Genomic DNA, 22,259 nt, shown 5'->3' on the forward strand with positions numbered 1-22,259 from the left:
CCCGTTGCCGCTTGTCCTATTGCCTGGCACCTGAGAAGAGCCTGGCTCCATCCCCCTCGCACCCGCTCTATAGACATTTACACACATCCCTGCAGTGGAGCGCGAGGGTCCCAGCTGGAAAAGGCCCCCGCGCGCAGAGCAGGGCGGGGCCGAGCCCGACGGGGCGGGGCCGGGGCTGTCCCCGGGCCACGTGACGCCGCCCCCCCTCGCGCTCCGGGGTCATATGCCGCGGGCGGGGCGGGCCCGCGCGCTGCTGCTCCGGGACCGGCGGCGCCGAGAGGCACCGACCCCCTCGTCCCGTCCCTCCGCCCGCCCGTCCCGCCGCGCTATGGCCCCTGCCGCGCTGCTCCGGGGGCTGGCGCTGGCCGCGCTGCTGGTGCTGAGCCCGGCGCGGGCAGCCCAGCAGGCGCGGAGGCCCAACGTGGTGCTCATCCTCACCGATGACCAGGATGTCTGCCTGGGCGGCATGGTAACCCCGCCGCGGCGGGCGCGGGGCCGGCGGCTGCGCGGCGAGAGAGAGGGGGACTCGCCGCCCGGCCGCCGAGGCGCATACGGGGCTGTCGGCCGGCGGGACCGGGCTCGGGGGCTGGGCAGGGCAGGGCGTGGGGCCGGGGTCGCTCTGGCCGCGAGGGGCGGTGGGCTGGGCCCGGCCCGACCCCGGGCATGGGCTCCCGCGGCCTCGGGCCGAACTGCCCTGCTGAAGGAGCGACACGGTGGGGCTTCCACGGGTGGGATGAGCTGCTCTGCAGAGCCATTGGAGCTCGATCGGGCTGGGGCGTCTCCAATGCAGCCGCTGCGAGTACCCCTGGAAACTCCCCGCACCTCTGCTCCCTTGGGCCCACCTTGCGCAACCGCTGTGGCCGCTCCAGGCCCCGGCGAGAAGGAAAGGACACTTAGTGTCTTGCCTGCGTGGTGCCTGAAAACTCTGATGGTGGGACTTCTTTCGCGTAGTCTGCTTCAAGTCCCCTGCTTTACCTGGCATCCTTGCCTTTTTAGCTGACACCCTTTGGGTATTTTTCTTCCAGACTCCCCTAAAGAAGACTAATGCTCTCATTGCACAGATGGGAATAACCTTCCTAAATGCAGTAAGTGTTTGCATTAACTCTCTGAGCTTCTGAGGTTGCATGCATTTGTGCACTCTGTATCTCAGGTCATCTGAGGTCTCAAAGCTGGTAATAGTTTTATGAAGCCTGTACCTGTGGTTGTAGGGGGTTTTTAAATTCAATCTCTAACTACTTTTAGGGCTCCAAATGAATATAACTTAAGGCCATGTTAAAATCTGTGAAGGAAAGTTTCACTTCCTGAAAACACTTGTGCTAACTTCCTTTAACTGTAAAGCCATGTAGTCTGAATATTTTTATTACAAACTGAGAAGCATTAAAAGTAGCTACTTGGAACTTTCATCAGCTTCATGCACGATGAAAATCCGTTTCACTCTTTTCATATTCTAGTATATCTCCATGGCTAAAATAGTGGAGTGAGTCAATGGGCAGTTGCTCCTGTGTAAGAACCACATCTAATCTTGCATTGAGGGGCTGAAGGGCGTGTGCTGCAGACCTGAAACTGGTTTCATGTGTAACTTTGCATTAGTGAAAATACTTGGAACGTAATTCTATCTGTCCAGAAAGAAGTAGGTTTTAATGTTGATGAACATTTTAATCAACTTGTTAGCTGATATTTAAAAACTACAAATTTTGAGATAAAATTGTTCTACTATGCCAGTCTTATCTCTCTTCATTCTGTTTTTCCCAGTATGTTCCCAGTGCACTTTGCTGTCCCAGTCGAGCTAGCATTTTAACAGGAAAATATCCACATAATCATCATGTTGTTAATAACACTCTGGAAGGGAACTGTAGCAGCAAGTTATGGCAGAAGATTCAAGAACCATACACCTTCCCAGCGCTGCTCAAATCTATGTGTGGTTATCAAACTTTCTTTGCTGGGAAGTATTTAAATGAGGTATTTTGTGCCTTTTTTTTTTTTTAAAGTTACAGTTTATTTGCATTTGTATATCTTTCTAAAACATTCCGTGATTTTTCTATTTGGTGGGTCCCCAAAATGTATAATATGATGTAACTTGGATGAATGCTTCCCTTTGCTCAGATGAGATAAATATGATGTAAAGTTCAGATCTCTAATTTGGTTAAATTCAGGTTCTGTATGATTCTGTATCAGAATGTTTTTAAAGTTGATTTTGAAAGAATGGTGGAATCCAAAAGCTTTTTTTTAGTATGTTCAAATGTGTTAATTTTTAGAGATGATGATTTTAATGACTGGAGGAAATGGATAGATGATTGGCCTGGGGTGCTGAAGAACCCATCAAACCAATGCCAGACCATGCATGATGTTAGAATAACATTTAAAAAATTGATTTGTCTCAGTATTCCTGACTGACATATCCTCTTCCATCAGAGGACTATTTTTTTTTAGCAGTCAATATGATATTTTAAAAATTAAGTGTCCACTGAGGTAAATTCATTGGGAGAACAGATATTTTCAGAGCTCTTTTCAGCAGTTACCCAACACTTTATCATTAAATCACTTTTATATGTTTGCTTTTGGCTTTTTCTCTTTTTAACTAGCCTATGGTTTCTAGTAGTTTATGGTAAGATGTAAAATTCAGCACTGAAAGCTCTAAAATTAGGTATTCCTCTTGTGTGATGGAATTGGATTTGAAGCTAGATGAGTTACAGGGTTCTTAACAGCATTATTTTCCTTGCATCTCTTGGTGGAAAATGCTGGTGGTATAATAGAATGATGGAACATGAATTTTCATAGCAATGCACGAATTTCTTTCTGCTGATGTTCCTGAGGCAGCAAGGGGAAGGGAAACTTAACTGTCTTCCTCTGAGCATCCCTTGACTCAGCAGTCTCCCATCATTGCAGTTAGGCAAGCCATGAAGATGGGAGAGGGCAGCCCTGAGAAAACCCGTTGTGTTGCTCTGAGGCACCCTCTGTTTTGAGTTTGGCACTGACTCAGCAGCTACTTTCCCTTTTTTGCTGTCTTAAAGGCTGCTTGTTGTAGATTATTTGGCACTGAGGTGATAAGAGGCTATGCCCCCATTTGTGGAGAATGAAGGAAGCTGTTGGTCTACATGAAATTTTCTCTGGTATCTTATGAACTGTTGTCACAAAGCCTAAGATTGTCATGTAGATGTTTTGATCACTTCTCATTACCTGATGGCATACCATATGTTCTCCAGGATTTCTGCATATTTTCACAAGAAAATAGAGAAGGGAATAACACTTAAATTTTTTTGTGATTACCAAGCTTTCAGTTACTGTCTTTCTAGTTATTGAACCCTAGTTTCTTTAACTGGCTCTACATGTGTTTTTATATGTGTATATATTTGTTTTTCCCCATTTTGAAACTGAGTTTGTCCTAACATGGTTTCTGACTAGTGTTGAATAAAGCACATGAATATGAAACATAATTTCTAGCTTTTATTCATCCTAATTGAAACTGTGAGTCATGGTCTGTCTTTTTGCAGTACGGAGCGGAGGATGCAGGGGGAGTAGGTCACGTCCCTCCTGGATGGAGTTTTTGGTATGCTTTGGTATGTGACTTTTTTTTTCTTTTTTAAATACTTAATTCTGCTTGTAATCCAATTTGGTTTTGTAATCCTAGTTGAATTCTAACTTTGCTGATCATGAAAGAGCAGGCAAAGAGCATCTAACAATGCAAATTTTCTTCCCTTTTTTCTTCTGTTGCACATCAGATCCTTGGCTTTCACAAAGGCTACTCCTACTGAGTGCCTGGTTGAAAACTCTGGTTTGTAAAGCCAAAGCAGTGTGAGATAGCACCAAAATAAGTTTTGGTGTTGGAAACTGCTGAGAATTCTTGCAGTATCCTTATGGCAAATGCTCATAGCCTTTTTGACAAATGCTTGTGGGCAGCTCACTTCAATTACTTCAAGTGATCAATGTACATGTTATTTTGTATAAAGATCCATATAACTTTTCTTTTCCACAGGAGAAAAATTCAAAGTACTACAACTATACTCTTTCAGTAAATGGCAAAGCACGAAGGCATGGCGAGAACTACAGTGTAGATTATCTGACAGATGTCCTGGTAAGAAATTTTGCAACGTTTGGTACAGAAGCTGCTTATGACCAGATAATGCCTCATGCTGAGGGCTTGGGGAAGGGTGGGATGATAATTTGTTAGGCTGTATTACTTCATACATGCACAATTATGCTGTCGTGATGATGGGTAGGCATTAATTAGCAGAGCAAGATTCTGAGTATATTTAGACGTGACAGGTTTGTGTTTGAGCTCTGGAGAGGAAAGGGATTCCAGCTGCCCATTTGCCAGCCGGTAGGCTAACTGAGAGGTTAATACTTACTGCTGGGGTGCATGAGGAACACATAGGCAGTGATTTAAATTACTTCATAAAAGGATATGTTTCATTATGTATATGCAACTTCTGTAACAGATTAACTGGGCCAAGATTTCAGTAGGAAGTTAAGCGTGTAAGAATAGCTTTACAGCATGTTTTGTTTCTTAGGTATTATGATGTGTTAGTGTATTGTAATCTCCAACTACATCAGGCTTATAACTTGGAATTATTAGAGACTAATCAGTCTTTCATAGTATGAGAGGGCAATGTGTAGCTGACCAAGGGAGTTTGTCACCTCTTTACCCTCCGAAAATAGAGAAGTAACAAAGGTTTCAAAGACTTAAAGGAAAGTTGGAAGAGTTACTTTAGCTCTCTTAAGGCCCTATTTGGCAAGTAGTGGTAGCTGGGGGGGAAAGGGAGGATGTTGCCCCTTCCTGCCAAGCTGGAGTCATAATCTGACTTGCTGTTACAGTGTATGGGTTGGTACTGCTGGGAGCTCACATGCAGCACTTGCAAAAGTTCTTCTCTGAGATGTCTCCTCGTGCAGTGTTGTAGTCTTTCACGGAGACCCTGAAGAGTTTCGTTCCAGTGGGTGCTAGAACAGGCAGCTGCTTACTAGCAACAGCACTGATTGATGTTTCCTAGGGTACTGAACAGCTGTCTGATTAAATTTAGATTTACATGCTCTAAAGCTAGATTGGAATTGATAGGCCAGAAGTGAGACTATCCTATTACTGGCATTGTACTGGGTTTTTTTGATCCTTCAGCAGCTCGTAAGCATTTTGTCCAACAGGTCATTGTTGCATAAACTGCTTACTTGTGGTATGTTACGTATTGACACAGCAGTGTATTATGATTTTCAGTGTATTGCATTCTGCTTTCTGCCTGTAGTTACCAAACATGTATTCAGCATTTCAGAGCTGTGTTCGAGTTTAATTCACTTGCTGGGCAGTGCACAGGAATAAATTGCTTGTGCAGAGTTCCTGTGTTGCTTGATGTGATGTACAAGCTTTCTGGTCCTGACTAAGGGCACCTGAATCTTTCTACTGCAGTCCTCACATGTTGCAGTTTAAGCTCCTAATGAAATCAAAGTTGGCTACCTCTATGAGTTTACCTACATCATACTGATTTCTGAATGGTTCTTATCCTTCCTTAACTCTGTTGTCATATAACTGAAGTCAAGCCCTACTTACTTAGATGTACAAGTTAGGAGGAAGGAAGAGCGAGAATTCCTAGTGTATTGTTTTTTTCTAGAGAAAGAAAAAGGATATCCAAAATGGGGTATACTAATCAGACAGGAAAGAAAAATGCTGTAAGATTTGAATACTGAAGAACTCATCTACGAGTAATATCTTTGAAGCTGTAATTTTAAAGGCTGACCAAGGGAAGACCAAAATGGAACTCAGTCTCTTCTAACTTGCTACTGGAAGTTGTGTATAGGCTGAAATGAAACTGAAAGTGCAGTGAAGTGGCACGAGCTAGTGGAGTTTGGCACTGTTCTTCACCAGACCTGCTGTCTTCACCCCTTGTGATCTAGGAGCTTGCTGTAGAATGAGCATATGCTATAAACAGTGGGGGTGACACTTTTATTTCCCAGAACTATTGCTATTTCTGAAGACAATTGAAGCTGCTGAACTGGTACCTGTCAAACAGCAAGTGGCATCTGAAAGCCTCAGAAGGATTCTGATTGTATTAAAGAAAGCTCTGATGTTACTTGATAAAACCTGTTTAGTGGATTCTGTTGATATTTGGAATAGGCACAAACTTCTGATGAGCTTTCCAAGTTTAAATAATGCAAAGTTCTGAAGCAGAAAGTTGTTTAGAGTTGTGGGAGAAATTATTTGTTTAACTTGAGCACTTGGGATTGGTTTTATTATGAGCTGCTGTTCTAGACATTTGTAGATGAGCAGACAGTAAGTTTTTGAAATAGTTTAAAAGTTCCCAGTATTACCAAGCTCTAAATGAGTTACAAATGTTTAGTTTGGATTTTTCAAATACTTCCTGTTTTCCTTTGAAGCATGACTTCTCTCCTCCAACAACACTTTGCAGGCCAACATGTCATTGGACTTCTTAGAGTACAAATCTAATTTCGAACCTTTCTTTATGATGATCTCAACCCCAGCACCACACTCCCCTTGGACACCTGCTCCACAGTATACGAAGAGCTTTCAGAATGTCAGTGCACCAAGAAACAGCAATTTTAATATTCATGGAAAGGTAAGCTAACTATTTTAATATTCATGGCAAGGTAAGCTAACTAGCAAGAATCTCTATAGGTTGTTCTACTTTGTGAGAGCAGTAAGCAGTGCCCTAACTTGATGGTTTAAACAGTGAGAATAGGCCAATACCATGACTACTGGTTTTTAATGATTCTGATCAATCTGTCAGGGTCAGATACATTTATTGTGATTTTTAAGATATTTGCATACCAATATCTTGTAAATAAAAAATGCAGTGACAAAGTTATATCGTAGTACAATGGAATTACAACTGATAAATGGAAAAAAGTGAATTCCTTGTCCAATTTCCAGATTCTTGTGAAGCTCTTAAAAAATTCTTTTCTTATTCCCAGGAGTTCAGGAGAACACGTAGGTAGTATGCTACTCAAAGGCTTGGGTGAAGAATGTTGAGAGTCTCGAATTCCTTATGCACATCTGCTGGTGTGGATGGGTGTTCCATTCCTTGAGCTCATGGCAAAGCTGCCCTGAGGTGACAAGCGTGTCAGACTAACCAGAGGACTTAGTGAAATCATGAACCACAGGCCCCAGGGTCACTAAGGACTTTGAGAACTTCCATTTGTTGAAATAACCTGCAAACAGAATTACTGAGCCTAATATTACAAACTCAGACATCCTTGGGACAGGGCAGTATCTTCCACTGCCAGCAAACTTGGCCAGCTGTGGTCTAGCTCACACTAATCTGCTGCAACTTACTCTGCCAATAAGTGAAATTCACAGTTCATCTGGTGAGATACCTAATTTACAGAAAGAAGTTCTGTATTTTTGATTCAAGTAGTTTGAAATAATTGAACAGTAGTGGGTTCTATATTTTACTTCAAGATTTGCTTCTAATCTCAAGACTGAGAGATAACATTGCTTAAATGCCTATCAGGAGCCCAGTCGTACTTTTTCTAAGGTCACTGTGACTCATGTGATACAGAATGAAACTTGTTTTTTGCTGTGGATTGTAGCTTGCAAAATGACCATGTACTTATCAGTATGATATAAAAACATGAATGAAAGGGGAGAAAAGGGCTGCAGGCAGTAATAAATACTTCAGCCGTACTTTTTAAGTTTCAAACCAGAGAGTAAGAATCAGACTGGGATCTTTTCCTTTGTAAAAGGATCCTGAACTTTGGCTTAGATTCCACTACTGTAATAATTGAGTGCTTTTAAAATAGTGACTTAGAAATAACTTGGTCAGTGAAGTCAGCAGCTAGTATACAGTGTGGAGCTCCCTTATGTGGTGCAAAAGCTCTGCATGTGCCTGTATCACACAAAGCAAAACAATAAACCTAATGTTTGGTAATTAATATCTGTGGAAACAGCAGTTTTCTTATAGGAACAGAGTAGCATTACCCTCCTTCCTAGACACAGTAGCTAAGGTCATTAACAATGTGCATTTCTGCAGTTGGCAGTGCTGTAGTCTTGAAGCCTAACTCTTCTTTGAGCTTCACTGTTTTCTAGGGCAAGCATGATTCCTGCAGTAGCAGTAAACATGTACATAGGCTCAGATCCTCACTGATGTTGTAATGCTTGCTGGACAGTCTTGCATTGTACAGTCTTGACTCCTAAATGAATATTGCCTCGCTTCCTTATGCAGTATATGGGCAAGGGCTACTAAAAGGAGCCATTTAGGCAGAATCTCTGCATGAAAAATAGGAGTTAAGCTCTTGCGTACATCACTGCTGAGAACCTGACTTGAATTTCTGCTTCGGATCCTCAGCTATGAACTGTAGGGAATGATGGGCACCTGTCTGGGTTCCCAAGCAGGACTGTTAAATATCCAAATGAGTGTTTTATCTAAGCTGTTCTGAGAGAGAAGTTAAGATATGTATTGGGTATTTCTCTTGCATGCATTGTTTTTCAGGCAAAATCAGAGCTGTGTTCAGATTCTGCTGGCAATATATGGTATACTGTCTCAATCTCCTAAAATTTCTCTGAGAATGGAACATAGAGAGGCAGCAGGACTGGTGGACAGCTTTGTATGTAAATGCTGAGACACTTGACAGGGAAGCATATTTGAGGACTCTGAGTCAGTGTGAAGTTTATTGAAATCCACAAAGGTGCTTAGGTTCTGTGTTAAGTTTTTGAAATTTCAGAGAAAGGTAGGAAAACCAAAATACTCAAGTGAAAGAGGAGGATTCTACTGCAGTTGGTGACTTTCCAGCCTTATGAAGCACCTATCCTAAGTACACCCCTTGTGAAAAGTGGCTGGTGCACAGGTGGTGTTGCCAGCTCCTCTGTTCTTGCAAGAACTTCTGCTGAGCTGGAGATAAGATTTGTGATGTATTCCCTTTTTCCTCTCTCAGCCAACATACAAGTCCCAGATGTTTGGTGTTGATTATGCTGTGTTTCTTGTTGAGATAGTGACATGTTGTCTCACCAGAAAATTGTTTTACAACTACTGTATAAGAGAATCTGAATACAACTGAATTAAAATAAAGTGGACGTGGCATTAAGTCTTTATGCCAAAAATCTCTCCTTTGATTGTCAAGAACAAAAAACAGGAACTGAATAGTTTCAGGAGATGAGTTGCTTTGTTGTGAGTCCCTAAAGGCTGAGCTCATTCAGAGTCATTTGCTTGTGACAGAAGGGAAATTGCATAACAAGAGGCTCGGAGAGGAGGGACCAGCTAAATACAGGCTCAAGCTGAGGATGATGTGTGGGTCATCTCTGACCTACTAAATGAAAAAGTGTAAAGCTTCATTGACATGACTTTCTTCTTTGTTTTGATTCCCACTAATATTAACTTTCAGGTTGTTCACAACAGACCTTCCCTTGTATTTGTACAGCAGCTGACCCAGTTCAGACTGGTGCTTCGATGTGGGAGTATCATGTTTTATATGAATTACATAGTCTTCATTACTTTGGGGGGGTGGATGAGGGGAGAAAGGGAGGAGCTGTTTCTGAAAGTTGGGGATCCAGCTAGAAGAATCGATGATGCTGCAGCTAAATAAATGCTCCTGTTTTGAAGTCAAAATCCAAATAAAATGGTAATGTTCTGCTCCTCTCCCTAGTATCCAGCCCTGAGTTCATAGGTTGCCAAGAATCTGATAGTGGCACTGTTACAGATATTTGTCCTCCCCTGTCTATGACTTAAGTAGTTCCAATTGCTTTTGATGCAGGAGTTTCTTCCCACCTCTCTACTCATTAGGGTACTCATTAATCTTAGTCGCAAAGGTCCATCACTGACAACCAAGTCCAATCTTACAAAGGTGCTCAATACTTTAGATTGTTTTCATCAGACCTGTCTCCTGCTATCACACTTTTACCTCTAGGAGAGCATTCCTAAATCCTTTCACAGTTTTCTTCCCTGAACTGCTTTGAAAAGATCCACAGCTATTTTCTTCTCATCGAGGGCTGAGCATAATGTAATACATTCTGCTCTTGAAACTTTGATCTTTCCTGTTGGTTCATGTAAAAACTGAGTCAGGTCAGTTTGGTAGCATTGCCTGGCTGTTTCACAGGAATAATTTCTATTTTAATTGGTCTAAGAAAGATTTAAAACCTGATATTTCTCTCCTACACTAATCTTTTCTGTTTTTTCCCTTTAGAACAAGCACTGGTTAATTCGACAAGCAAAGACTCCAATGACTAACTCTTCAATACAGTTTCTTGATGATGCTTATAGAAAGCGGTAAGAATTTTCTTGTTGTCAAAGGTTTCTGATCAGAACTTGTAATTTTTTTTTAAAAAGCGTGGGTTTTTAAAAATGTTGTAATAAGTCTGACAATCAAAATCATATTACCTCTAATAGTTCTCTGGCATCTGTCTCAGCCAATCTGACTTTGTTTACTTTTTGCAAATGAACTTGTCATTGACTTCAGAAATATTTTATTCACAAATGGTGCCACTATTTATCGCAAAAAAGACCAATCACACTTTGTTTTTCTATTACTTTTCTTTCAGTGCACTAGAGGTTTTTATTTGAAAAATGGCCTTACCTTCTACTTCACTTAATTCTGGATTCTTGCCTAATGTACATCAAATGTGATTGATCTGTCTGCCAGCTAATCTGATTTATTAACCTCGGCTTGTAGTCTTACATGGGAATACCTGCCTCGCCAAGGGCGGTGCTTGATTCCTTTTTATAAAAGGGGATGTGGAGAGTAATGTCTAGATATGACTTGTTTCCTTTTTTAATAGAAATGAAGAGCATTTGCTTTGACTGCAGTTGTATTTTCTTGAAAAGTTCTGAAATAAATGTTAGTTTAAGTGTTGAACTTCATTCTGAGCAGTTATCAGGGACTTCGGAGATGGAAAACCAAGATTTTTTAGGCTCTTGCTTTATAAAAGCTGAAGGTAAAATTATGCAACAAAATCTTAAATAAAGCCTGGAGAAAACAGCATCCGAGTATTGAATAGCTGTAGTTAATTCAGCATAATACTAGTCTGTGGAAGCTTATGGAAGCAGTCGCTTTTCTCAGTGGCAAACCCCATGACAAAGAAAAAAAGAACTTGTGGCTATTGAAGGCTTTAGATACCCTGAAATAGTGGACCCTGACATTACATGAGTAATACAAAATAGCTGTTATAGTTTTCAAACAGAAAGTATCTCTTATAGACAACTGAATTCATGGCAGTCTTGCATTTTAATATTAAACTACATATAAAGAACTAATAACAACTGACCTTGCAGGAGATAATTGTTGCTTCAAAGTTGGTCTTCACTGTCGCTAGATAAGAAGTAATCGGCATTTTGGTGTCTTTTGCAGACACTACAAAATAAAATTAACAAGAACTCAAGACAAACAATCTTATTTCTATCTTTAATTGCAGCCTCAAAAAGAACAGTGTAGTAGTCTATGAAGTTTGTTTTCAGAATTTGTAAGCAAAATAATTCAATTACAGTGCATACACTGTTAACTGGAAGCAGGATATGAATGGCCTACCTGCAGTCAGAGTTATTCTAAATTTTTCATACTCTAATATGAAGTATTTTTTCTGTATAGGTGGCAAACTCTGCTGTCAGTAGATGATCTGGTAGAGAAACTAGTGAAGAAACTGGAACTGAATGGAGAATTAGACAACACATATATCTTTTACACATCAGACAACGGCTTCCACACTGGTAAAATTTTTACTGCTTACTGAATATTTGTAGAAGATCCAGGAATCACGTAACATTTCACCCTCATGACCACTCCAGAAAATGGAAAAGCAGCTGTGGAAAACTGTAGACAGAAGAAGTACTGATTTGAGTTGCAAAACAATCTGGAGTTGCAGTGTGGGGTGTTTGGTGATTTTATAGTTTGGTTGGGTTTTGTTTGGTTGTGGTTTTCAGCATTAATCTCTACCAGTGTATCCTGGTATACATAAAATTAGAACAGAAATGGAGGAAGGGTCTTTATGTTCTGTAGGAAGAGTTGGCATAAGATAAAAATCTGTTGAAGACCTGTCTGTATCATGTTGTACAACTAAAAGTGCAGTATGTAAGCTCTTAAACTTTTTAACATATGGCTTATACTTTGGAGTTGTCTGTTCCTGTCCTCCAATTTGTTAATGCAGTTCAGGTTAAGAACCTCTTCTGACTTCTTTAAAAATTGGCTGCTGGCAATTATGTGCCCACAGCAGGGAGTTTGGAACTAGGTGATCTTTGAGGTCCCTTCCAACCCAAACCATTCTGTGATTCTATGTAACAGAAGACTTGTAAAATGTGAAACAAGAAGTCATTTAACTTTTTCCATTTTTCTATTGTATAGGCCAGTTTTCTTTGCCAATAGACAAACGGCAGCTTTATGAGTTTGATATCAAAGTTCCACTGCTAGTTCGAGGACCAGGGGTAAAACCAAATCAGACAAATACGGTAAGAAAGAAGTGAAATCAAGAGTATAGATTTATTTTTAATATTTCACAGTTATCAACTTCAGGTAATAGTTTATCCTCCTGCATATATATATATATATATATCAATGAAATTAAATACACAGTGGTAGAAAGTGCAGAGACCTCATTATAAAAAGCTATCTGTTCTTCCTTGAATCAGTGAAATTAAGCACTTGCAAGCTACAGAGTAAATGAATTTTGAACTCACTTTCCAAAGTACCTACCATTGCTTTTTGAATGTCACAGGGTCCATTAACCTATAAAGATGAAATTAAGTAGTGTTTAGATGTACCTAAATTCACAAATACTTGTAATACCAAAGTCCTATTATTACATCTGTTAGATACTGATCTTCTGAAGTTACGTTTTTCTCACTCTGCAGATGCTTGTTGCAAATATTGATTTGGGTCCCACTATTCTGGATATTGCGGGATATGACTTGAATAAAACCCAGATGGATGGGATGTCACTGTTGCCACTGTTGGTAAGTAGATGAACAGGGATAGTAACCGATAATTCTTGCAGGGGTAATTCTTCAAAGTGAATACTACTTCCTTTGATAGACTAGCTTAACTCATAACCCAGATTCTTCCCTTGATATAATTTTCACATGGGATGTTCATAGATTAGTGGAAAAAGTGCGTATGTTGTTTAAATGCAGATGTATTTTCATAAGCACTACAACTTTGCGATCATTTTATAATAGAAAGTTGTTTCATCCTTTGGCTAATCCTGCCATGTGTAGTAATTTCTATTTTGAAGCCTGTGAGTTGTTTCCACCTTGCATCCTCTTTCCCCTTTTCTTAGCATTTCTCTGCATAGACATAGGAGAACAGCAGACTGTTCTTATTAAATCTTTAGTTTGACTCCATTTTCAGTAGAACTAGTGTTTCCTGCCAAACTCTGGAAAAATGCATGTGGTTTTATAAAGTAAACCTGACCTTTCCAATAGGTGAGCAGAAGCCTATTTAAATAAAGCTGCTTGCAGTTGATCTGTTTAGTTTTAATTAAATTTAGTCTATAAATTGAAGGCAGCTTACTTGGAAAGTAAGCTTGGAAAGATCATCCAGATTTAAAACTGTGCTTTGCTTTAAAACCTTGTATCCAAAACCTTAAGCTGTTCTTTAGACAGAAGCAGGTAGAAAGCACCTCGTTTAAACTTCGATGGAATCAAAACTGCAATTCAGTGTTTTGCTGCATATGGCTGAGATGCTGCTGTATATTAAATTTACAGTTTCATCTCCTTTGTCTTTTAAAATGCAGCTACAAATTGACCAGCTTAAAACTTAATTGTTTCTTAAAGGTGTTTTTTTTTCTTATGGCTGGGGTATCTTTTTGCATCTGTTGTGGTAGTGTGATATAAATCAAAGAGAAACAGCCTTGTTTGCAGGGATATTGTCTGCAGGACTGTAATATCTGGCCATGTGGCTCCTACTTGGTATTACTGCATGATCCTTTATAAATTGAAGGTAGTATTTTTAAACCCTCACAAGAAGGTGTACTAATATTTTTGGAATTGAATTCTTGTCTTCCAGTTACACAAGACATTCTAACCCTAAAGTCAATTATTTAAGACTGACTTTGCCTTGTAAGCAGTGGAAGTGTTAGTGTTATACCAAGCATGGAGAACTTTTCTGTTTCACAGTGCAGCAGATACTAAGTTGTGTTAACCTCTTGTTGTAGAGAGGAGACAAAAATGTCACATGGAGATCAGACTTCCTGGTGGAGTACCAAGGAGAAGGATACAATGGCAGTGATCCTACCTGTCCTGGCCTAGGACCCGGAGTCACAGTAAGCAAGACAAGATCTGTTAATGTTAGGAAATAGCTGCTGAATTAAACCTGTTTGCTGTATGGGCTAACCTGGTTCTGTACATAATCCAAGTGTCTTGGTAAGTTGGAGCTCTGTAGGTCCTCTGCAGCATTTGAGAATTGGAGGGAGACATCCAGCCATGTGGAACTAACATCTCCATGTGACCATGGAGATCACAGCAACCCTTTCAACAGGAATCTATTGGGCCCCAGGGCTGGAGAAAGATGCAGGAAGGTGTGGGCTTAGCCAAGTGTGTGGCAGTGACAAAATGTTTTTTCTAAACTTGCAGTGACCTTGTTGCACAATTCTTGTCTGTGACTATTATTTAAGTCACTAGCTACTCTTTGAATCAAAGCAGGTTTGCTTTGCTTTACTTAAGTAAAGCATGTCTTTGGTGTTATCTTTAGTAGTGTGTTGTGCTGTTCTGTTCAGTGTATGTACATTAGCTTCCTGTACATAATGCACTTAATTATACTGGCTCTAATAACACTTTCTCAAATTCAGAAGAGCTGAGTTTTTGCTTAAAATCTGCAGTGGAGACTTGTGTGTATTAAATTAAGATCTGGGTCTTTGTCAGTTAACTGCTGTTGGCATGAGTATAGTATAGTCTCTAGGAAAAGGATTGCTAGTTCACCTTCTTCTCCTGCTCTGAAGTTTTTGTTCACTGCTCACTTCACAGCACTGCTTCCCAGACTGCGTCTGTGAAGATTCCTATAACAACACGTATGCTTGTGTAAGGACACTGTCAACTTCATGGGATCTGCAGTACTGTGAGTTTGATGACCGGGAGGTAAGTCTGTCTGACTAGCAGATGTCAGCTGTTCACAGCTGTGTGTCTGTCTTATCAGCTCTCAGGGTTTCTGTGAAGTACCCTGAAAAGCAGACTAGCATTGCTTGCAGGGTAAAGTTATCTCCTGGGTGAGATAACTACCAAAACTGTAGTGAGGTTCTGGGAAAAAGAAAAAAAAAAAAGAAAAGGGGGCTGTGTGGGAAGAAAGTGAGACCTAAACTCTGATTATCACCTTCTGGTATTACCTAACAGCCTCTCAGGGAGCTTTGCTGGACCGGGTTCAGTTCTCTCTCTTAGCTTAGTTCCGTATGGCAGTCTCTTCTCTACAAATATTTTCTGCTCCACTGTACCTCTGGTGTGTTTATGTTCAGCTGCAACTCTTTTACCTGTGAAGAATTGAAATTCCAGGCTAATAATTTGTCTTCTATTACTCATTTGTTTGGGTACTTAAGTTACAACTGTGCTTATCATAAGTTGTTTGGTTATAAAGGACCTAGTGTCCCCCCTTCAGAAACTGTACAGATCTCACTAGGGGAGCACACACTGTACACACAAAAGGTGGTGTGTTACACAGCTGATCATTACTTGTGCCCATTTGCACACAGCTGCTCTATTTCTAGAGCATGTTGGGTTTGAGGCAGCTGGGTCACAGATCTGCTGTATTGTCAGCAGATGTTTAATAACAGCATGAACAGCAGGTATCCCCAGTAATTGTGCACCACAAACACATTTTATGGTGGTCTACAATGAGCAACTTAAACCAGGGGAGTAAATCCCACAAGATGCTTTTGCAGTTAGATAGTGTGAAAAACTGTACAGGAGACCAAAATGCCAATTAGCTGACCCCGCCCTTTGTTTTTCTGCTTTCTGACAACTCATGATCAAGTTAAATAAGTTTTGCAGCTTTCTTGGTAAAAGTAGACTCCAAAGTTGATTCAATAATACACTTCATGTCATTTTGGTTTTTCTTCTACTGAGGAGGTGTGGCTGTGGCATTTTTGGGTCACTGCTTACCTGGGTTAGCTAAAGTAAGACCAACAGTACTGGGAAGGTGCAGCAATGTGACTTTTATGACCTTGCAGTGAACCTTGTAAAAGCCTGCAGCCAAAGTCTGTCCAGATATGTCTTTATCTATGTTAGACACAACTCGGCCAATTTTTATCAATGTCATCTGTGGTCAGGCCTCCTACTCTAGCACAGACAAAACAGCAGCTGAATTCTTGACATATGTCTGACCAGTATTTGTCCCACAGAATGGTCTAGAGATTTAATGTCCCCAAAACCAAATCTGCCCTAAAGTTCTCCAGACAAACCTCAAAGTACACACATACAGAATAAGCTTTTCTTTTTTGTGGCTATAGCATACTTGTGTTCAGCATATTTTGTACATGAAGTCAAGACACCTGTTTGGGTCTGACAGCTCTGAGTATCTGATGAACCTAGAATGGTGATGTGATGGTCATAAAAGTGTGTATTTTGAGATCCATTAGTGAAAAGACAGCCAGCTTAGCCTTGGTTTCTTACTGTGGTCTTACGGTCATAAGACAGGTTCCATTTATGTGTTGGAAAAGAATCTGCAGTGAAGCAGGTGAGTCCTTCATGTGAAAGTGAAAACTTTTCCAACAATACTGTGTTACTTCAACACTTCTGCTTTGCTTGCACACTGTCTTTGACCACTTAGCTGCATGGCTAAACATACCTTATGTGTGGGGCTGCTGCAGTGGAGCTCAAAATAACATTTGAGACTGTGCTGCCATAAAGCATTTTTCCCAAATAATATGACCAAATGTTAATTAGCATTCAGGACTTAATACAGTGCAAGAACTTTCTTCTACAGGTGTTTGTGGAAGTGTACAACTTGACTGCAGATCCACACCAGATCAATAACATTGCTAAAACAATTGATCAAGAAATCCTAGAAAAGATGAACTATCGATTAATGATGCTGCAGTCCTGTTCAGGAGCAACTTGCCGAACACCAGGTGTCTTTGATCCCGGGTAAACACTGCTCCACTTAATTATTATAATACTTTTAAATATAACTGTATATTTTTAAAATTAAGCTTTTATAGAGGGTATTTGTGATGGAATATATTATTGATGTAAGTACTGCTGTTTAATAGAGACGTTTTCTTGATGCTTCTATTTTTTTAATGCTTAATCTCTATTTTAATTTAACTTACCAAACATAACTTTGATGGTATGAATACTACTACTTTAATGTTGTCAGCCATTGTTGACTTAGAACAGCTGAAGAGTACAGCTGTGCTGAGTAGTCAGAGACAGTGACCTTGGGTTTGCCTGCAAACCAGGAAAAGCTCTGCTGGTTTCTACAGGCAGGCATTTTCCAAATACTTGCTCTGATTGGTCCTGGAGATGCTCTTAGCAAGAACATTTCCTGCAGGACTTAAGCTGTATGTATTAGTCAGTTGTTGTAAGTAAATAGCACTTCTTACCTCAAAACTCAGTCGGTTATCATTTACACCAAAGCTTTTTTAAGCACTATTTAAAATGTCCTTACAGTTGTGCTACAGAAGTTTGTAATTTGGGGCAGCAAAGCTCTGTTAGAATGCAGCTCCTCAGTGTTTGTTATACGTGCCTGTAGGCCGTTGGTACATTGTAGCTAGTATTTATTTCTTTGGAGACCATCCACTCCTTGGTTGCCTAAGACTCCTTACAGACAGAAATTGTTGCTACTGCATACAGTTGAGAAAGCAACTACTCATGTAGCCTTGTACCAGAGCTATTCTAGCAATAAGCTTTTTCTAGAAGTGCTGGTCACTGCAGGACAACTAGCTCAGGCTTGACTGTTCCTTCCTATAGGTACAGGTTTGACCCACGGCTCATGTTCAGCAATCATGGCATACGTGCTCGGAGGTTTTCTACACAGTCCTTATAAGACCATCAAGAGCCTCTTGCAATCAGCTCCTACTGACCAGTTTCTCCAGTGGCTGCAGCAGGTCTGTCTCCGTTAACTCTTGCTGATCACAGCTGGAAGACTTTTAATGGGCTTTTCAAACCTTGTTTGGAAGAAAACCCCTTGTCTTTAGCTGGTTGCCTTGTGCAATATGTATATTTTACAGCTGAACTCTAACTGTAAATCGTTAGACACAGCTAATCTGTCTTGCTCAAATAGTTGATTATCACCTTTGTCTTTCAAGTACCTTTTCATATCACAGGCACAGAGGTATACCTATGCCTATGAATCTGAACAGTTTATTTTGTTCTAAAAAATCAGTAAGCGTGTATTTGAGTCAGGTTAGATAGGCAGGTGCTATTGCACAGTAATGCTCACCCATATTCAGTGTCACAGACTTTATTATAGGTTTCCTGTTATCGAGCTCAAAGCTGTTAATGACAATAGCAAACTAGCCCAAAATAGAGTAGGAAGGCATTAGTCAAAACTGTAGGATCTGACTAGCAAGTGTCTTGTGCAGAATTAAGATCTGTTTGCTAAGTAGTCTCTTTCAGTGAGACAACTTCAAATGAGACCAATGAATTTTGTAGGACAGTTTTGGTAGCGTGCAAACAAGAATGTAATGTCAGGCTCCTTTTAGTTTGAAATGCTGGAATGGGGTACTGAAAAAACTCTTATTGTTTAAGATAGGCTTCCTAGTTAGTTTAAACAAGAGAGTGTTGAGGCTAGTAAGTATTCAAGTAAGTGTGCCTGTGCTTTGAGCTAACTCTTAAGTCTGTTTTTAATACACAAACAGAAGTAATACTAAAATAAACAAAATCCAACAACCAGGGCACCACAGTAGAGTTGATCTGTTTTTAACTTCCAAATGTCTTAAATTGTCTAACATCTTATGTTGATTAGATTCTTGAAGGTAATTTATTTTGAAAGCAAACTAGCTAAAAGTAAATCACAGAATCATTGCTCACTAGACATTAGGCTAAGAGAGCTATTTTAGGCAGTTTAAGTGCTTCATAGTGTTGCTTTTTGGTTGAGACATGACTACTCGGAACCTGCAATAAGTGGCCTTCACACCAAAGGTCTACACGTCAGAAATCACTTTGTTTCCTTCTGAAAGTATGCTGTCTTTTCAACCTTCTGATTAGGCTTATTTGAAATGCAGCTATCACATGTACCCAAACTTGAGTATCTTTCTAAATCTTGAAAAATACCCAAACTTCCATTACCATACTACTTTTGTAAAGATTCATTGGCAAAACACTGTCTGGAAACACTGAATTGTGGATCTTCTGCAAGACAAGTTCCTGTTGCTTGTGGGCAAATAAACTGTGTTATCAGCAAGATAATTGTTCCCTTGTCAAACAAAGTGTGGTGAAATTATTTAGTTTTCAGTTAGTTATTTCACATCTCTTACCCCGGTAGAGCATGATTATTTCAACTTCTGTCACATAATACCTTGTAGTAAGTAATCTTTAAGTAGGCAACAAAGTATGACTCTTTCAAAACTGTGAAGGTGCATACCCCAGTTGTCCTTCATGTAGCTTATAGCTGCAAACTTCTGTGGTGGTCTCCAGGTTAGATATTATAGACCTTTTATTTCAAATCTCTAAAAGTGACCAAATATTTTGAGGGGAAAAAAATTGCTTGAAAGGTAACTTTTCAGCTGGAGCATCTGTATGAACACAGAAGTTTTTTGATATGCAAACTACTTCCATGCTTTCAAATACTCAGGACTGGGGTTTTTTTTCCTTAACTACAACTATAGCTTTATCCTGGTTTTTTGTTTCTTAAACCTTAGCATTGCCCATTGGTATCCTTCATAAACTGTTTTGTCTTTAGAAAAAACCCCAAAGTTGTTTTCAAGTGTTCTCTTGCACACTGAGCTAAACCTAAAGCTCATGTATGTAGTGTTTTGCTCAGAGAATTCCAGCAACTTAGACTTGTTCTTTGTTTAAATTTTGTTTTGGTAGTGGTATGGAGGCTAGTGTGAAATAGCTGCACATTAAACCCTCAACAGTTCCAACAAATCTGGGTCATATGTCAAGTTTCTGCTTGAATTAAGTTTTAGTGCAAGTAATGTGCATTCTGTTGCTCCTTAATAGAAAACAACTTTGTTATGGGTACAGATGTGTAACTCATACAGTCTTTTCTTAAAGCAATCTTAAGCCATAAGAAGGAAACTTTCTTTTGAAATTTACTTTTTACCTAATAAGTAATATGAAAATTGACAGAATTGATGCAGATGTAGATTAGTCTGTATGAGTAACCAGATGTTTTACCCAAATTAATACTCTTGCTATCTGCACATACCTGTAAAGCATTTTATAATGAGGCTCAATAACTGTTGCCATAAAGCATAAGAGCCTCAAATGAACAGTGTTAATTCTTATCTTTGATTAAAAAACCACTATGAAGGAACTTTGACTCTTACTCAGATCTAATTTCCAACTAAGTTATTTTAAAACTAAATGGTCTTTTGGGATATTCCATTTCATGTGTTATTTGACTGTGGCTGTACCTGTACCTCGTTACCAAAGGCATTCATGTTAAATGTACAGTTTTAAATAAAGGGCCTTACTGGTACAGAGTTGGGTTTAGATAAAATGTGATTTTTTTTTTTTTTTTACTTTTTTAAAAATCATTATTAGTGAAAGTAAAGCTGTGAACTTTTAGTGATCTGATCTGGTAAGGTAGATACTATACAGGGAGAAATGCAGTTAATAACTTCATTATGTTACCCTAAACCAAAAAATATTATCATCACTTCAGCATAAGTGAATACAGCTAGTACATGCTTACCCAGCATCAGCCCAGTAAACCGGACTTCATTTTGAGGAATAAAGCTGTAACAGAGACATATATGGAAGCACACAGCCAAAGCAGGTTATAATACCTTTTCAATAAAGTTAAATTTGAGACTGATTCAACAAGCTGAATACAATATTTCAACATAATGAAACAGCTCTCATTTGTTGTGATTTGATTAAAATTAATTTTCTTTGTATTACTCTCTCTGTATGTGAGCATACTTTGCTGTAGCATGTTGTGAGCATATTTCTGCTGTTTTGAATGTCTGTTTAGAAAGTGCCCTTCCAGAGGACCCTGTTCACTGCTGCACTTTTGGAGAAGGAAAAAATAAACTGCCTCTCAAACTTCCTAACTTTGTTACTGAGCTTGAGTTAAACCTTTCCACAGGAATAAGCTGTGTCACATGTCTAAGGACTGAATTCCTGTTTTATAAGCCTGTTCTCTGCTTTACTGCCCTGCTGCCTAACAATGGCTACTTCATATGGTCACAGGGAAACATTTATACAGGACAACACTTGACTGCTTTGCACCAGGAAGAAACACTGAGGTGAGAGGACAAATTGAAATGCAACTGTACTTGCTCAGAGTTCCTTGGAAACTGATGTAGGTGAATAGATGGGAAACTTTAACAAAAAGCACAGTGGAGAAACTGCTGTTCATAATTAAGAGCAGTGTGTTCTGCCTCTGGGAAAGAGGAAGAATAAAATCACACATAAGGGCTTTTTCCAACATGGGAACTGTGAGCAATAGCAAGATAAATGCTACTTACTCACCTCAATCCCTGAGAGTTGAATTCCCTGAATGATTCTGTTTAAAAATATATACATAACTTTTCTGAACTACAGAGGAAGGTGATTTGGTACACCTTCAACCTATTTAAGTCTGATGCTTTCACAAGCTACTGAAACAAGTATTTCTGCATTGTATTTGCATTGCTGCATAACCATTTCTCCTTCAGCAAGGAAGGTAGCAGTCTTCCATTAATTAAGAACAAGCCATATTTGTGAAGAAAATTGCTGCTACAAGGCTAAAGGAGTCACCTGTTTTAGAAAAAGAAACCCAGTGTCAATACTTTATTCAAGGGGTGAGGCAGGGGAATTCCATGATTAGAAAGAAGGGCAGTGCTAATATATTGCTTTCCAGATGTTGCTGTAGTCAGATTCAGCTGTCACTTAATCTTTTGATAATACCCACTGGACTGTGTCTAAAACTGGAGTTCAGTAATTGCTCACAAATCTCAAAATATAGTCACTGCCTGCTTGCTCAAGGTATGGAAGTTGTCTGAACTTATTCCAGCTGCCAAAACCCAGCCATTTTCTAGAAACAGGAATTAGAGTGACTTGACGGAAGACAACTGAATCATCAACTTCAGCATTTTTCCTGTGCAAGTTCTGTGGAAAAGCCAGCTCCATGGCTCTTGCTTGGTAAGAATGGCTTTCCAGACTCCTCTGGGTTGGCAGTAAACAAATGTATCAAGGATGGAACTAAGGAGTCATAGAAATATTCTCAAAGCGTTGATGAAAATCAGTGAAAGCATAAGCAGA

General features: G+C 39.7%; 1 protein-coding gene across 2 annotated transcripts; it reads left to right on the forward strand.

The window, feature by feature from the left end:
• Positions 1-186: 186 nt before the first annotated feature.
• Positions 187-21,063, forward strand: GNS (glucosamine (N-acetyl)-6-sulfatase). Of its 2 annotated transcripts, none has more exons than XM_051795803.1 (14): positions 187-469; positions 1,026-1,085; positions 1,753-1,959; positions 3,492-3,557; positions 3,974-4,072; positions 6,390-6,557; positions 10,117-10,199; positions 11,515-11,633; positions 12,265-12,368; positions 12,771-12,872; positions 14,072-14,179; positions 14,880-14,990; positions 16,828-16,988; positions 17,814-21,063. In XM_051795803.1, the coding sequence occupies exons 1-14, from the start codon at positions 224-226 to the stop codon at positions 17,887-17,889; spliced, it is 1,710 nt and encodes a 569-aa protein (XP_051651763.1). In that variant the 5' UTR covers positions 187-223; the 3' UTR covers positions 17,890-21,063. The 2 variants fall into 2 exon arrangements, with proteins under 2 accessions (XP_051651763.1, XP_051651764.1); XM_051795804.1 differs by lacking the exon at positions 187-469 and adding an exon at positions 719-931.
• The last annotated feature ends 1,196 nt before the right edge of the window (positions 21,064-22,259 follow it).

The sequence above is a fragment of the Manacus candei genome, unplaced genomic scaffold (assembly GCF_025592945.1).
Source record: "Manacus candei isolate 608988 ecotype Guabito, Panama unplaced genomic scaffold, ASM2559294v1 h1tg000043l, whole genome shotgun sequence".
Taxonomy (NCBI): domain Eukaryota; kingdom Metazoa; phylum Chordata; class Aves; order Passeriformes; family Pipridae; genus Manacus; species Manacus candei.

Coding starts and splice junctions, on each gene's coding strand:
- GNS (XM_051795803.1), top strand. CDS start 224: ATGCCGCGGGCGGGGCGGGCCCGCGCGCTGCTGCTCCGGGACCGGCGG. Junction 6,558..10,116: donor ATTTTAATATTCATGGAAAG/GTAAGCTAACTA, acceptor TTTTCCCTTTAG/AACAAGCACTGGTTAATTCG. Junction 12,873..14,071: donor TGTCACTGTTGCCACTGTTG/GTAAGTAGATGA, acceptor CTCTTGTTGTAG/AGAGGAGACAAAAATGTCAC.